Source organism: Dasypus novemcinctus, chromosome 7 (genome assembly GCF_030445035.2).
Source record: "Dasypus novemcinctus isolate mDasNov1 chromosome 7, mDasNov1.1.hap2, whole genome shotgun sequence".
Classification (NCBI taxonomy): Eukaryota; Metazoa; Chordata; class Mammalia; order Cingulata; family Dasypodidae; genus Dasypus; species Dasypus novemcinctus.
In genome coordinates, this window is record NC_080679.1 from 61,310,396 (window position 1) to 61,328,902 (window position 18,507).

Here is an 18,507-nt window from a genome sequence, read left to right on the forward strand (position 1 = left end):
AGATCAACAAAATTGACAAGCCTTAGCCAGACTGACAATGAAAAAAGAGAGAAGACACAAATAAAATCAGAAATGAGAGGGGGAACACTCCTACTGACCCCATAGAAATAAATTTCATCAGAGGATACTATGAACATCTGTATGCCAAAAAACTAGAATATGCAGATGAAAGGACAAATTCCTAGAAACACATGAACTACAAAAATTGACTTTAGAAGAAATAAAAGACCTTAACAAATAATCACAAGTGAAGAGCCAAACAGCCATGGAAAGACTCACAAAGATGAAAAGCCTGGGACCAGGTGGCTTCACAGGTGAATTCTACGAAGCATTCAAAGATGAACTAATAGCAATCCTGCCCAAGCCTTCTAAAAAACTGAACAGAAAAAAATGCTACCAAACTCATTCTATGAAGCCAACATTACCCTAATAACAAAACCAAATAAAGATACTATGAAGAAAGGAAATCATAGTCCAATATCTCTAATGAATATAGATGTAAAAATCTTCAAGAAAATAATTGCAAACAGAATCCAAAAGCACCACGATCAAGTGGGCTTTAACCCAGGTATGCAAGGGTGGTTTAACACAAGAAAATTAATTAGTGTATAAATCACACTGATAAATTGAAGAAGAAAAATTGTATAATCTTCTCAATTTATGCAGAAAAGGCAGTTGACAAAATACAGCAACCTTTCTTGATAAAAACTCTCCAAAAGAAAAGAATACAAGGAAGCTTTCTCAATATGGTATAAGTGCATATATGAAAAACCTACAGCTAGCATTGTACTCAATGGTGGAAGACTGAAAGCTTTCCTAAGATCAGGAACAAGACAAGGATGCCCATTGTCACATTATTATCTAATATTGTGCTATAAGTTGTAGCTAGAGCAATTAGACTAGTCAAAGAAATAAAAAGCACCCAAAATAGGAAAGAAGTAAAAATTCATTATTCTCTGATGATATGATTCCATATCTGGAAAATCCTGAAAAACCCATAACAAAGCTACTAGAATAGATGATTTCAGCAAAGGGGAGGGATAAAAGGTTAATACACAAAAATCAACAGCATTTCTATATACTACTGAGGTACAATCTGAGGAGGGAATCAGAAAAAAAATTCCATTTATAACAGCAACTGAAAATCAAATATTTAGGAATAAACTTAAATGAGGACATAAAGGACTTGTATTCAGAAAACTACAAAACATTGCTAAAAGAAAGTGAAGAAGACTCAAATAAACTGAAGGACATTCCATGTTCATGGATTGGAAGACTAAATATCATTAAGATGTCAATTCTACCCAAACTGATTTACAGATCCAATGCAATCCCAATAAAAATCCCAAAAGCTTTTTTTGCAGAAAGAAAAAAGTCAATAATCATATTTATTTGGAAAGGTAAGGGGCCCAAATAGCAAAAAATGTCTTTAAAAAGAAGAAGGAAGTTGGAGGATCACACTTTCTGACTTTAAAGCATATTACTTAGCTATTACAGATCCAATGCAATCCCAATAAAAATCCCAAAAGCTTTTTTTGCAGAAAGAAAAAAGTCAATAATCATATTTATTTGGAAAGGTAAGGGGCCCAAATAGCCAAAAATGTCTTTAAAAAGAAGAAGGAAGTTGGAGGATCACACTTTCTGACATTAAAGCATATTACTTAGCTATAGTTGTAAAAGCAGCACGGTACTCACATAAGGACAGAAAGATTGACCAATGGAATTGAATTGAGAACTCAGAAATTGACCTTAACATCTACAGTCAAGCAATTTTTGACAAGGCTATTAAACTGACCCAGCTGGGCTAGAACAGTCTATTCAAGAAATAGACTTGCTGGGAAAGTCTGGGAAATATCCAGCTGGGAAAACTGGATAGCCATGTCGAAAAGAAAGAAACAAAACCCCTATCTCACACGTTATACAAAAAATAATGCAAAATGGATCAAGGACCTAAATATAAAAACAACAACCATAAAATCCCTAGAAGAAAATGTAGGAGAACATCTTCAAGATCTTGTGGTAGGTGGTAGTTTCTTAAACTTTATAGTCAAAGCACAAGCAAAAGAAAAAATAGATAAATGGGACCTCCTCAAAATTCAACATTTTTGCACCTCAAAGGACTTTGCTAGAAGGGTGAAAAAGCAGCTGACTAAATGCGAGAAAATATTTGTCAATTACATATTTGATAAGGGTTTAATATCCATGATATATAAAGAGATCATACAGCTCAACAATAAAAAGACAAAGTATCTGATTAAAAAATAGGCAAAAGATTTGAAAAGACAACTGTCCAAAGAAGAAATACAAATGGCCAAGAAATATTCATATCACTAGCAATTAAGGAAATGCAAAACAAAACTACAATGAGATATCAGTGCACACATATTAGACTGGCCGCTATTAAAAATTCAGGAAACAGTAAATGGTGGAGAGGATGTGGAGAGATAGAAATGCTTATTCACTGTAGGAGGGAATGTAGAATGGTACAGCCATTGTTGAGGACTGCTTGGCAGTTCCTAAGGAAGTTGAATAAAGACTTGCCATGGGACCCAGCAATACTGTTGCTAGGTATATACCCAGAAGAACTGAGAGCACTGACACGAATAGATATCTGCAAACTGATTTTCATAGCAGTGTTATTCACGATAGCCAAAAGTTGGAAACAACCCAGGTGTCCATCAACTGATGCACGGATAAACAAATTGTGGAGTATACACACGATGGAATATTATGCAGTGGTAAAAAGAAATGAAGTTGTGAAACACATGACAACATGGATGAACATGGAGGCCATTATGTTGAGTGAAGCAAGCCAGACACAAAAGGACAAATACTGTATGATGATCCTATTATGAACTAATAAATATATTATGTGAAATATGAATATGGGTAAATTGCATAAATAAGACCATTTTTCTTTGAAGCAGAACAAATGTAAATTAATAGTACAAAATGTTAATATCAGACCAAAACATAACAGTTTTATACTAAGTGAAGGAGACCAACACAGAGTACTACTTATTGTATGATTCTATTTATATAAAATGTAAATATAAATCAATTCATAAAGATGAAATGAGATTAGTGATTATGTAGGTCTGAGGAAGAAATGCTAAGGGGTGAGGAATCTTTCCTTTTGGGAGTAATGAAAGTGTTCTAAAACTTTTGAGATGATGAATGTACAACATTGTGATTATACTAAAAGACATTGATTATACACTTTAGATAGAATAGCCAGAAAGAGCAACTACATACAGTGGGGGAGGTGAGAGGTGAGGAATTTTCTTGTTTGTTTTTCTGGTTTTTCTTTATTATTATTATTATTGAAATAATGAAAATGCTCTAATAATGATTGAAGTGATGAATGCACAACTATGTGGGTATACCAAATAACACTATTTGTACACTTTGGATGACTAGTATGCTTTATAAATATGTATCAATAAAAGTAATTAGTTAAAAAAATATAGTGTATATTTACATCAAGATAAAAGAAAGGAACAAAGAACAGAATAGAGTTCTGTTGTTAGGCATGCATAACATATGGACAGTTGATATTTTGTTTATAAAGATACAAAGATAATTCAGTGGAGAAAGCATAGTGCTTTCAAAATAATGGTGTTGGAACAAATGGATAGCCATATTTCAAAAACATAAAACAAAACTATGATCAATACAATGTAAGATTTATAAAAATTCACTTAAAAGAATCATAGTTATAAATGTGAAGTCTAAACATATAAAACTTCTAGAAGAAAACATGGGAGAAAATCTTTGAGACCTTGGATTAGGCAAGGAATTTTAAGACATGACATTCAGAGCACAATACATACAACAAAAAGTTTATAAATTACATTTCATCAAACTTAAAAATGTACGTGCTTCACAAGGTAAGTTTGAAAATAAAAAACAAGACATAGACTTGAAGAAAATATTTGTGAAGTATATATCTGATAAAGGACTTGTATCTAAAATATAGAAAGAATTCTCAAAACTCAATGATAATGGAATAATTCAATAAAAATGGTTGAAGGATTGAACAGATGCTTCATCAGTAGTTAGGGTGTCCGTCTACCACATGGAAGGTCCACGGTTCAAACCCTGGGCCTCCTTGACCCGTGTGGAGGGCCCATGTGCAGTGCTGATGCGCGCAAAGAGTGCCCAGCACGAAAGAAATTGCAGCCTGCGCAGGAATGGCGCTGCACACATGGAGAGCTGACACAATGAGATGATGCAACAAAAAGAAACACAATTTCCCAGGCCGCTGACAACAACAGAAGGGGACAAATAAGAACACGCAGCAAATGGACACAGAGAACAGATAACTGGTACGGGGGAGGCAGGAGAGAAATAAATAAAAAAATAAATCTTTAAAAAAAAAAAGACAGATTACAAATGAGCACAGGAAAAGATGCCCAAACACCATTAGTCATTAGGGAAATGAAAATTAAGATCCCAGTGAGATACAACTACACATCTATTATAAAGATTAAAATAAAAATAATGGTGTGTTGGTGAGAATGTGAATGAAGTGGAACTCTCTATATTGCTGGTGGAAATGTTAAATGACAGACCCACTCTGGAAAATAGCTTGACTGTTTCCTAAAAAGTTAAACATGCAACTATCATATATCTAGGTATTCCACTCCTAGGTATTTACCCAAGAGAAAGGAAAAAATATATATATGTGAATAAAAAACCTGAAGAGCAAACTAGGAACTTTTTCAATGGCCAAAAAACAGGTGAAAGGGTAAACATACTGTGGTAAATCTATATGATGGAGTTTTTCTCAGCAATAAAAAGTAATGAACAATTTACACATATAACATAAATGAACCGCAGAATGGTTAAGCAGAATTCAAGAAGTGAGACAAAAAATAAATAAAACAACTGTTTGATCACATTTTTATAAAATGTTAGAAAATATGAACTAACCTATGTCACAATAACTGCTTGAAATGTTGGAACAGGAAAGGGACATGTATGTTCACAAACTTATTGTGGTCTTTGTTTCATGGATTTAAAAATATGTTAAAACTTAGCAAATTGTAGATTTTAAATACAGTTTATTGCTTTTAGTTATATTTCAAAACATTTGTATATTTGAAAATAAAAAGATTAAAAATCAATGATCTAAACTTCTATCTCAAAACAACAAAATGAAACAAACCCAAGAAAAGCAGGAAGGAAATGAAAAAATAATAAATAGAACAAATAAAAATATTTAAAAAGACATGAAGTTAAAAAATCAACAAAAGCTATTTTACAGATTCATAAATCTGATACACTCTTAAGACTAATTAAAAATGTTAATATACACATTATCAAAGTCAGTATTGACAAGGTGCTATTAGTACAGACCCTGTAGACATTAGAAGAGTAATAAGAGAATGTCAAGACAGTTGACAATCTAATGAAATAAAGAAATTCTTGAAAATCATAACTTATCAAAACTGTCATTAAAGGGAACAGAAAGCTGAATAACCCTTATATTCGTTAAAGAAATTGAATCCAAAATTTAAAACCTTCCCGCAAGGCAATCTACAAAGCCCAAATACTGGTGAAGTTTACCAAATATTTAAGGAAGAAATACCAATTTTGCAAATGTTTGTTTAGTAAATACAAAAAGTGGGAATACTTTGTAACTTGTCTTACAAGGAACAATAATCCTGATACCAAAACGTTAAAGAACATTACAAAACAAACAAAATTAAAACCAACATTCTTCATGAACAAATACATCTTAAACAAAATGTCAGCAAATCACACTGAATGTTACATAAAATATACAATACATCATTAATAATGTGGCTCATCTTAAGGATGCAAAGTTGCTTTAACATTTAAAAAAATCAGTTAATATAATTTACCCCATTAACAAAAAAGGAAAAAAAACCATATGACTAGCTCAAAGATACAGACAAATCTTGGTCAAATTCAACAGCACTTCACTATAAAACCTCTTGGTAAACTAGGAATGGAAAAATATTGTCCCTCTGAAAAATGGTATCTTCAAATCCCTTATCTTAATTGAGGGCTATTGATGGAAAGTATCAGAAATGGGTTGGCTTTTATAATCAGGATTTTATTTAGGGTAAAAGTTTACAGTTCTGAGACTGTGAAATATCCAAATCAAAGCACCAGCAAAGAAGCTTTCTCACCAAAATCAGCTACTCGTAATCCTGGTGTCCTGTCATGTAGTAAAAATGGTGTCCATTCTCTGTCAAGGTCGCTGCCTTCCCCTCTGGAATCCACTGTATCCAGGAGCTCAGCTGTGGGTAACCAGGCAAAGACGTTGTTCCTTTCTGGGCCTCTTTCCTCAGTCTTCACTGCTCTGCTTTCTTCCTGAGTTCAGCTGCGGGCTATCAGGCATATGGGTCATCTCTTCAGCATTGAGCTGCTCAGTGGACCTATCCTCTTGGGGCCTTCCAGCTTAAGCTTTGACTGCTAGTGATCTTCGAGTCCTCTCTCATATGGCAGGGTCAAAAATAATGGTTTCCTTTCTCTGTGTCTTTCTCTCTGTTTATCCATTCATATAAAGCTCCAGCAAGAGGGCAGAGACCCAATATGAGTCATGCCTCACTGACATAGTTCAATCTAAAGGTTCTCACACCCTCAGGAATAGATGAGCTCAAAAACACGATCTTTTGCTTTTTGGGATTCACCAAATTCAAACTGTCACATTCCTACAGGTAATAGTCTACTTTATATTGACTGCATTCTTTTTAAGTCCCAGAAACAAGATCGGGATGTACATAATCACCATTTCTGTTTAACACTGTACTAGATGTCCTACACAATAAAATAAAACAAGAAAAAGATATGAAAGGTGATTCCAAACAAAATCCCAGCAGACTTGTTTTTTAGAAATTGGTAAGCCAATTCTAAAAATTCTATGGAAATGCAAAGGACTTAGAATAGCCAAGTCAAACTAGAAAAATAGCAAACATTAAAGAACTTAAAACTGACACATTTCAAGACTTTTTACAAAACTACAGTAACTAAAAGAATGCTGTTTTGGCACAAGGACAGACAAATAGATAAATATAATAGAAGAGAGTGTCCAGAAATAAGCTAGCCCATATATTATCAATTTATTCTTTCTAAAGTTGCTTATGGAGTTTTATGGTGTTGAAGTAACTGGATATGTACAAGATAAGCCTAGATCAAGGAAGCCTGTAGCAAGGGAATCCTAGACCACAGCGTAATGTCAAAAGGCAGGTATTATCCTGAAGGGACTCCCTCTGGCCACAGCTGTCAAAATTTCAGCATTAATAAAAAGAATAACAGCAATATATTGAAGCACATCAAAGTTTTTTAAACCTTTGAAATCATGAGACTAAAAATAACTAATTGCTCACTTCTGACAGATGCTACTGCAAAAACACATTATTCTGAAAACAAATAATAGTAAAAACAAAACACTGAGCATTAGGCTACCTTTTCTAAAAATTCTGTACTACAACATAATCAAATAGTAATTGAGGGGAATTTCTTTTTATGGAAGTTTTTCACTTAACCTATGAAGAAGGAATAACGGAATTAAAATATCCCCATTTTGCATTCCCTAATTAATTCATGGATCTACGTCTTGAACAAAAATGGCTGCTAACATCACAAAGAAAAATGTAATCAGATATTATATGCCTCCTGGTGGAAAGACACTCCACCATGTATTAATCAGTCTTGCTAAAGAAAGGGAACCTGAATCTGATCAAGCCAACAGATCTAATACCTTATAGGAAGTACAAAGTAAAGAACATAACTAAAATATATAGATGCAATTGGCAAAAATCCAGCCTGTGGTAAACTCTGCAGGACAAGCAACTCAGTTTCTTCAACAAATAAAGTATAGGGGAAGAAAAGAGGGGAAGAAAAAGAGGAATAGAGACATATGGAAGGAGAACATATCAATTAAAAGATTTAAAAGATATATGAACTAATTGCAATGTGTGTAGATGCAGATTCAAACTAACATTATTTTTATGACATTTATGAGATAATTGGAAATTTGAATAGTGATCAGATATTTAAAAATATTACAGAATTATTGATAATTTGTATAGGTGTGATAAAGGTGTTGTGGTTAAGAATTTTTTAAAAAATCCTTATCTTTTAGGAGTATGTATTGACACATTAATGAATGAAATGATAATACATGTGGGATATGCTTCAAAACAGTACAGCAATAGGGAGAGAAGGAGGATAGGGATAAAATGAAATAGTCCATGAGTAGGTATTGAAGCTGAATGACAGGTATATAGCAGTTCATTAACCTAGACTATTTATTGCAGGTTATTTTTGAAATGTTCAATAACGAAAGTTTAAAAAACCCTTAATAAAACAGTGGGAAATATTTGCCACAAAAAAAGACAAGAGTAACATCTTTACTGTATCAAAAGAGCACCTACAAATTTACCTCAAATAAAAATAAAATATACAGACTATTAAGAAAAAACACTGAATTTTATAACAATGAATTAAGAACTTCTGTGCATAAAAAGACAATAAAGATTATCCATGATTGTTCTGTAATCCCACAACTATTCTAATAAGGCAAAAAAATTTAAAGACAATAAAGAAGAGAATAGAAGCCACAAATTGGGGAAAAATTATTTGCTATACTATATATATTCTATATACAGGTGAGCATCTGGTACAAATAAAAACTCTTCCAAAAAGAAAAAGACAACCCTATAGACAAATGGACAATGGACATGAATAGGCAATATTTCAGAAGGGGAAACATGATCTAGTAATTCCATGTTTAGACATATATTCTCTAGAGAATCTATTATCCATGTGTAACAAAGATTTGTATGTGTAAGAATGCTCAGCATTGGTCAAAATAGCAAATATTTCCACCAACAGAAAAGTAGATGAATAAATTGTATATTCACACAATGGGAAATGACCAGTAGTGAAATGAAGTAGTATTCAGTCAAAACATGGATAAATCTTTTAAAACATAATGCTGATTATAAAACACAAGGCACAGTACTGTATCATTTATATTTTTTTAAATCTTGAAAATGGTCATATATATTGCTAAAGCATACACACTTATGTAGTAAATATATAAAAAACAGTGGCTCTGATAAACACCAAAATTAGCTAATGGTTCCCTTATAGCCAAGGATTTTTTTTTTCAGGGAAATCTGGTAAAAGATATAAACCTACTGTTTATATCTTAGCTCAGCTAGCACTATAGAGAAAAAAAATCAAAGAAATCCACATCTAGACACATGATAATCTACTGCTGTAAACTGAATCTCATTTTTAAGAGCTTGAAAACATCTAGAGAAAAATGGCTTATGACTTATAGAGGAATAACAATTCAAATATATTAGATAGCCTATCAAACTATGGTGAGCGCAATGAAGTGGAAAAACACTTTTCAAGATCTGGAAAAGAAAGTACCTGTCAACCAACAGTTCTATATTAAGTGATATTAAGGAGTGGCCATAAAATAAAAGAATATTCAGATTAAGAAAAATTAAGATGTACTGACGTACAACTCTAACTCAACATATATATGATGTATATACTGAAAACTACAAAACACTGATAAAAGAAATCAAAGAACACCTAAATCAATAGAAAGATATAGTGCTGTCCAATGACTGGAAGGCCCATTATAATAGCACTATCCTTCTTCCCAAATTGATCTGTAGATGTAATGTAGATTATATCAAAAACTCCTACCTGATTTTTTGTAGATATATAAAAGTTGATTATAAAATTTATATGGAAAGGCAAATGAATTACAACAGCTGTAACAACCCTGAAAAGGAAATATAAAGTTGGCAGAATTACACTACCTTATTTGAACACTTAATAAAAGCTACAATAATCAAGACAGTGTGATAATGGAAAATAGATATACGCATCAATAGAACAGAAAATGAAAAAACCAGTCTGAGTAAGATATTTGTAAATCACATATCTGAAAAAGAACTTGTATCCAGAATATATAAAGAATGCTAAAAAACTCACCAGCAAAAAAAAAGCCATTTCAATAAAAAAAATGGGCCAAAGGCTTGAACAGACACTTCACCAAGCAGGATTTATGAGAGGCAAAGAAGCACTTAAAACATGTTAATAATTATTACCCTTCAGGGTAATGCAAAATATAAAATAAACCACAATAAGAAGACACTACACTTATAACAGCTAAAATAAAAAATACTGACAATACCAAGTGATGACAAGGATATATAGCAAATGGATCTCTCATGCATTGCTATCAGAATGCAAAATAGCCACCCTGGAAAACAGATTAGCAGTTCCTTATAAACTTAAACATATACTTACCACATAACACACAAATGCTCATTTACACAAAAAGCTGAAAACATTGGGGAAAAAAGCAAAGGATAGGGTTTTTACAAGATAGACCTAAGTTCAGATTTGACTCCACCAATTCTTAACTCAATAGATTGTGAATCTCGGTTTCTTAATTCAAAAATGATAATAATGATGTTACATATTTAAAATAATTATGGTAAATTTTTAAAAGTTGAAAGAGCATAAGTGAAGGATCTGTGCAATGGCTTGTAGATGATGCTCAATAACTGTTATTTTCCTTTCCTTCTCTACCTTTTTTCCTCTCTTCCCCCTATAGAATTATTATTTTGACAATGTGATTATATAATACCTGTGACCCAGAGATTCAAATAAATATTTAACATCTTTGGGCACACATCACTGCCTCATTAATTCTTTACTCAAACAAAGCAGATTTCTGTAAATAAACCTGTGGTAACTTAGAGCTTATGTACCTGTGGCAGTTTGATATTATTTATGAATTCCAAAAAGAGATATTGATTATGTTTGTACACTGGTCTATTCCTCTGGGCGTGATACCCTTTGACTGTATTAAATTCAGAGGCTTCACTTTTACTTTATTAAATCAAGATTAGGGCATTGATTCGACTCACTTTGAGTCCCCACTCCCTTTATGGGCTATATAAACGGATGCTCAATCAAGGACACAGATTGATACATCGAAAAGAACACAAAGGAAGACAGACAGCTCCACAGACACAGCAGGGGCCCCCGGAAGAGAGAAGAGCATGATAGTATACAACTGGCCTTGTGAAGAGATGAGAGCAGCTGAGCCTCCAGCCTTGAGCTGAGTTGGAAGAAGCTGGGCCCAAGGAGCCTTAAGAGGAAGAGGAAGGCTGAACCCTTGCAGACATCACTGCCATCTTGTTTCAACATGTGGCAAGAGAGTTTGGTGAGGAAGTAACTTTGAGTTGGACTCTTTAGGGTCTTGTAACTTAAGTTTCCACCCCAAATAAATATCCTTTATAAAAGCCTACAGATTTCTGGTACTTGCATTCAGCTCCCTTTTGGCTGACTAATACAGTACCCCAGAAAAACATGTTCTTAATCTCAATTCATTCCTGTGGATATGAACCCATTGTAAATAGGACCTTTTCTTGCGGTTACTTTGGTTAAGGTGTGGCCCAACTGAATCAGGAGGGGTCTTAATCCTATTACTGGAGTCCTTTATAAACAGAATGAAATTCAGACACAGGGAAAAAGCCATAGGAGAAGCAGCCAGAAGTCAATGGAATCTAGAAGAGGAGCCAGAAGAGACTGCTGTGTGCATTGCCTTGTGACATAAAAGCCAGGGACCAATGATTGCTGGCAGCCAATCCCAGCATGCCACAATCTTCTGGGAAAAAGTATCGCCATGATTACATCTTGATTTTGGACTTCTAACTTCAAAACTGTGAGACAATAAATTTCCATTGTTTAAGCCAACCCATTTCATGGTACTTGTGACCAAAGCTCGGAAACTAAGATAAATAGTGACATAAGCCTGCATGGTAATAAAGAATAGATTTTTAGAAGATCATTTTATTTGGGATAACTGGTTTGAAAGAATTTAGTTTTATTGTTAACATTTAGTATATGTTGAGTTGGTGTCATAATCATGTATGCTGCAATAACTCTTTACTGTGTTGGAAAACCTCTTTGAACTTTAAAAATGGGACCCATAAGGATTAGAGTTAAATTAGTTCTTCTTTAGTAAGCCTGAAAATGAAGACAGCCCAGTCTCAGGCAATCTGATCACCCCCAATGCCAAGTCTTGCAGATACTAAGCATATTACATACTCAGGGAGGTAAGAATTTTGAACTTTTTTTCTTTAGATTTTAACTGATAAGGACATAGGGATTTAGCTTTTAAACATTAAATTTCCCTAGAAATTTAATAATGGGAGGAGGTTCACACTGTTCAATTTTGGATATTCTTATATTAATAGTATATTATTTGGAGGATTTTAATGCTTCTTTCGTGCTCATGGTCTAACCTTGTAAGTTCTAATGGAGAATAAGAAGGGACATAGCAGAAGATAAGAAATAATAAAGAAAGTAACTTTTCAGTAGGTTTCACAGTGTTTGGAGTACTTTTGGAGTTAATGTACTTAATTTTGGACCCATTTAGAGGTTTCTAAAATCGCCTTGAGCATTAAAAAATTATTTTTACAATTTTGTCGGGTTTCATGCATTATGCATGTAACAGCAACAGCCCCCTCACCTAATTTGTCTAAAATGATGTGAAGTTCACAACATTAAATGAACAACTGTAGAGTCAAATTCAGAAGGCAGTAGAAATTATATCACTGTTGGTAAGCATCACTCTAACTCAGTCATTTAATAAAAGAAGTCAGAGGATTTATCTGAATTATAAGCAAAAGTAATCACTAACAAACTCAATATTTCCTCATATTATTATTTAGTATTTTTTATCACAACATTCAATTACCATTTACTCCTCTATTTGCTTTCTGGTCCCCAGCAGGGTAAGCTAACTTTACATCATCACAAGTCTTCTTTTTCTTCTTTGGAGAGGCAGCTAAATAAATGTAATAAAATATTTATTTTTAATAAAGGTGACTACAGAATTACACAAGATAGATTCTATTTAAATTTTTATTACTAAAAGGTGAGCCATATGCTAATCTATATGTGGGATTTTGGAGAGAGATTATAGAGGATGGAGAGATTTAAAATGGTAGGAAAGAAAATCAACCTTGAAAGATTATTCCCTTAAATTAGAAGTTTTTCCTAAAGGGAAAGAATTTTCTTCTGGCAGAAGAGAAAAGCTATCTCCTGCTCAACTGGAGCATGGCTTTTCCTCCATGTTAGCATGCATGCCAGCATAATGATCTGAACTAGAGACTCACGGCTCACAGTGACATGACAATTTTTAGATATATCTTACTATTTGGCATAAGCAACCATATATAACATCCCTCCTTTGTGATAAGAGTTAATTCCTGTTTCTAAAAGGTGGGCAAATGATCCTCACTACATGTGTACTCAATGGGTCTTCAATTAGTGATGTAGAAAGTGAAAATGACCTGTTTCCCCAATGATCAGTGGAGGTGATTCATTTGATTGTTTCTTCTTTTTTCTCCCTCTCCCTCTTACCTCTTGAAGCTGTTTAGTTGGTGGAAGATGATGTTATTATAGTGCTATAATTCAATTTCATTTGTGAAATAGATATCATTACTCTCTGTCACCTTGTTAATATAAAATAATTCATTTCTATCCTATATCTTAAAAAAAAAAAAGGATTTTCGGTAGAAAATGTTTAAAATGTCTATTTGAAACCTTTTTTCCTATTACATGTTAAAATTAACAGTTTAAGATGATGAAATTGTGGCTCAGTTAGGCTAAGTAATTTCCCAAGGTCACATGGCTAGTCAATGTAAAAGAAGACCTTGACCTTCAGTAGTTTGGCCTGGTTCCAGAGCCTATGCACATCACTCCTATAAATGTCTGAATTCTTCAGGAATGCAGTATAAAATAGGTGGGGCTGAACTCTATAGAAGGTGATGAATGCCTGCCTAAGTAGTCTGAGCTTCAAGGGGATCTTTAAGATTTGGGGGTAGGAGAAGAAACCACCAAAAACGTCTTTTAAGTGTAATTAAGCAGCAGTATGCAAAATGGATTTGAGGTAACAGAAGAGCCAAGGAAGACTAGTTAGGGATTTACTAGAGTAACACAGGGAGGCTCTGATGTAGAAATAAGATTGAAGGGACAGATGTGAGAAACATGCTATGATGACAGTTGCAGTGAAGATGATCATGTTTTTTCCTGATACTATATATTCATAGATGGTTCAAACATGTCTATTTTTTTTGCATTCTGGCCCTGAAATTTTCATTAATATCATGGGGAACAACTTCAATGGCCTTCTACTATTATAAATAAAGGAGGCTGATAAAGCTTGCACATAGCAAAGCCTAAGCTCCTCCTTTTAAACCTTCCTCATTTTTTTCTTTCCCTCCTTTATCTCTTTCTCCTCCCTCCCCTATCTCTACTTTCTCTTTTCCTTCTTCCTTCCTTTTTCCCCACTACTCTCTTTTTTTACTGGCTAGCAACACAGTAGAACAACATACTGTTATGTAATAGCAATTACCCATAAACATCCTTTTAAAGTTTCAGTAGGAAAAAACACATCATTCTAAGTATAGGGAATTTTGTTAGAACTACAGTATGGGCAAAACTGTCTACTGAGTGACCTTATGAGACAGTTTCTTTGAGCTGTAAAGGGGAAATCCCTAGAACAGAGCCTAGCACAAAGCAGGTAGCAAGTATAAGCACAGAGAAACATTACAAAAGCTACTAAAACAGAAATACAAAATTACACATCTTCTACTTAGCTACATTGCCTTCTAATGTTCTCGCATGCACAATATGTCCAATTTGTCCCCTGTATACAAACGTACTTTTCTCCATCTCTTCTTCATTAAAGCCAAACTCTTGCATTTTTTGTAAATGATAAGCCATTTTTTTCTCTAGAAGAGCTTGTTTCTAAAATATTAAAGAAAATGTATTGGTTAATATCAATTTACTCTTTAGAAATGCATAATAGATATTTACAATGTGACAGTGTATTGGAAAAAAATATGTATTCCTGTCTTATGACTTGAAAGATTATACTTAGTACAAATGTGAGAGGATAGTAAAGGGTAAATTTCCATCTGTGGCCAAACATGAGGAAGAATATATTTAATACATAGGTGCAATTTACCTCAATGTACAACTTAGGGGGACTGTCCCAGTTTCAGATCAGTTTAGGTCTCCTAATCCATAGCTATCTTAATGAATTTAGGCAATTTCTCAATCATTTTCAACTGGAGGGTTCTTGAGTGGCTCAACTATAAGTCACCCAGGCCTAACAGACGAAACATAAAAGTAAGTGTAAAATGCAAACGCCCTTTGTAAATACTGGGGCTAATATCAACTGAACCAATATGTACAAGAAAGGAGACAAGTGAACTGAAAAAGAACCTCACAGATCCTAAGAGTGGCCCATGGAATATTAGGTAGAGAACAAATCTGCATATGTGCATTAGGGAACTACACAAGTCACAGAAAGGACCAGACTAAAACATGAGAGAGAACAGGACTTGAACCTACTTAGGATTGGAAATCCTGCTTATCCCCATTAGCCAGACTGGAAAAAAGTCACAGGACATTGGGTAAAGCAGTAGTAGGCATAATTTATCTCATGTTAAACATGACTTTTGGCCCATCTAATAAATCTTAAAAAACAAGATCTGTGATGATCAAATTGTACTTAAATAAATTAATAGCATCAAAGAAAAAGCTAAAGAATATTTGTAAGAATATGAAAACATTCAATACCTAACAAGTAAAAATCTCAATGCCTGGCATAGAATCAAAGAATATCAGCTATGTAAATAAGTAAGAATATACAACACACAAAGAGAAGACACATTAATCAAAATTGACCCAGAAATGGTATAAATTTTAGAATTTACAGAAAAAAACATTAAAAGTTAACATAAGTACATTACATGTTTACCAAGTAAAGAAGAGACAAGGAAGACATAAAAAAGAACTGGGATCAAATTTTTAATGAGATAAAAAATACAATGAATGTATTAATGACAGAGGTCACATTGCTTAAGAAGAGATTTGTAAGCATAAATTCCCCAACAGAAACCATTGAAAAGGAAACACTGAGAGAGAATTAAAAAAAGAAAAGGGCATTAATGAGATGTCAGACAACTCAAGCAGCCTAATATATGTGTTACTGAAGTCCCTGAAAGAGAGGAAAAAGGTACAAATAAATATTTGAGAATACCTGAAAATGCTTCTAATTTGATAAAAGCTATAAATTCACAGGTCCAGGAAGCACAAAAACCCCATGCACAGGAAACATAAAGATAACTAAAAGCATATAACAATAAAATGGCTAAAAATTGGTGATAGAGACATTTTTAAAAGTTGCCAAAAAGTTATGGTAATCAGAGAGAAAGAAAGTTAAGGACAATCGCAGACTTCTTACTGAAAACAAAATAGAGAAGCTAGTGGAACAGCTTCTTTAAAGAATCAAAAGAAAATAAAAGTTAAATAGAAAATATATATTAAAATGAGAGACTGAAAACTAACTATATTAAAAATCACATTAGATATGAATGCTCTAAACACCTCAATTAGAGGCAGAGATTGCCAGAATTGATGAATAATCAAAACCCAACTAAATAAGAAGTACATATAAAAAAGAGACTTAAATAAAAATACATAGATAGGTTAAAAATAAAAGGAAGGAGGGGAGAAAATGCCCAAACGGCATTGTTGAGACTATTGAAAAATTTGGAATATGGGCTATGTCGAAGTTTGATATTATTTATGAATTCCAAAAAGAGATATTTGATTATGTTTGCAAACTGGTCTGTATCTCTTGGTATGATACCCTTTGATTGTTACTAGACTCGGCTGAGATGCCTTCGATTAAATTATGTTAAGATTAGGGCTTTGATTCAACCATGTCATTAGGATGTGCAGAGTTGAGTCCCTGTCCCCTTGGTGGGCTGATAAAACAGACTCACAGAGGTAGTAAATACACAGAAAAAGATACAGCAGAGGGCAGAGCTTGGTTTTGATGATGGAGTCCCAGGGACAGATGAACAATTTGCCGATAGTTTACAGCTGACCTTGTAAAGAGACCAGAGCAGCTAAACCCTATGCCAGCCTACAACTGAGATTGGAAAAAGCTGGACCCACAGAGCCCTAAGAGGGAAGAGGAAGGCTGTACCCATGCAGACATAGACTACCATCTTACTTCAATACGTGGCAAATAACTTTGGGTGAGAAAATACCTTTATGATACCCTGAGTTGGGCTTTTTAGAGCCTTGTGATTGTAAGCTTCTACCCCAAATAAATACCCTTATAAAATCCAAAAGATTTCTGGTACTTTGCATCAGCACCCCTTTGGCTAACTAATACAGGCTATATACTTTAAATTTCTTGAACTTGATAACATACTTAAGGTCGGTACATAAATGAGCTTCCTTGGTCTCAGAAAATGTACATGGAAGTGTTGAGTGTTAGACGAACATGATATATGCAACATACTCTCAAATGTTTAGAAACAGAAAGAAAGAGGAAGTAATAGAGAATAATATAATAAATGTGGCAACATGCAAAGAGTTGATAAATCGGGGGTGGGGGAGGTTCACTGCAGTTCTATGTATTATTTTTGTATTATTTTTGCAAGTTTCCAGGAAGTTTCAAATTATTTGGTTTTTCGTGTTTTTTTAAGCAACAATTTTTTATTGTCTTTTTTTGTAAAGCTACATAGATCACATAAAATGTTACATTAAAAAATGTAAGAGGTTCCCATATACCCCCACTCCCGACCACCCCCCACTCCTCCCATATCAATAACCTCTTTCATCAGTGTGACACATTCATCGCATTTGATGAATACATTTTGGAGCACTGTTATATCGCATGGGTTATTTTTTACATTGTAGTTCACACTCTTCCCCAGTTTACCCAGGGGGCCATGGAAGGGTACATAATGTCCTGCACCTGTCCCCGAAACACCATCCAGGACAACTGCAAGTCCCAAAAATGCTCCCATATCACTCCTCCTCTTCCCTTTCCCTGCCCCCAGTGACACCCAGGGCCACCGTCTCCACATCAGTGATACAACCCCCTCCATTGCCAGTGACACAACAGTTCTATAGTAGAATACCAGCAAGTTTACTCCAATATATATCATATTCCTCCATCCTGTGGACCCTGGGATGGCGATGTCCACTTCACCTCTAAATTGAGAGTGAATTTAGATCCCACATGGCTGATGGATGCAATTCTCCTGCTTGCAGTTGTAGACTCTATCGGCTCCCTAGTGTGGTGGTTCACCATGCCCACCTTCCTGCCAGCTGACCCAGGCAAGTCCAACAAACCAGAGAGTAGGTGCTGCAACTCTGCTGAGGCTCAGAGCCCAGCTGGCATATGGACAGCCCAGAGATATAAGTCCCCTGAGCAAATACCAACCTCAGCACCAACCACAGGTTCAGTAAAAGTGACAGAAGAGGCATGTATAGAGAGGTCACATCCGAGTCCAACTCAATCACATGCAGGATCATAAATTATTTGTTTAAAAATAAAGCATAAGAAAAGAAAATTTAAGTCATGCTAAACTATTCCAAAGAAAGTTGGAG

The 18,507-nt window shown here is 34.2% G+C and overlaps 1 protein-coding gene across 1 annotated transcript in view; it reads right to left on the bottom strand.

The window, feature by feature from the left end:
• Nucleotides 1-18,507, bottom strand: part of FSIP2 (fibrous sheath interacting protein 2) — a 111,991-nt gene that overhangs the window by 74,377 nt on the left and 19,107 nt on the right. Inside the window, exons 8-9 of the mRNA XM_004464308.4 lie at nucleotides 14,728-14,835; nucleotides 12,779-12,878 (exon numbers count right to left, since the gene is read on the bottom strand). Coding sequence (XP_004464365.2) covers nucleotides 12,779-12,878; nucleotides 14,728-14,835 — 208 coding nt within the window. The remainder of the gene's footprint in view (nucleotides 1-12,778; nucleotides 12,879-14,727; nucleotides 14,836-18,507) is intronic.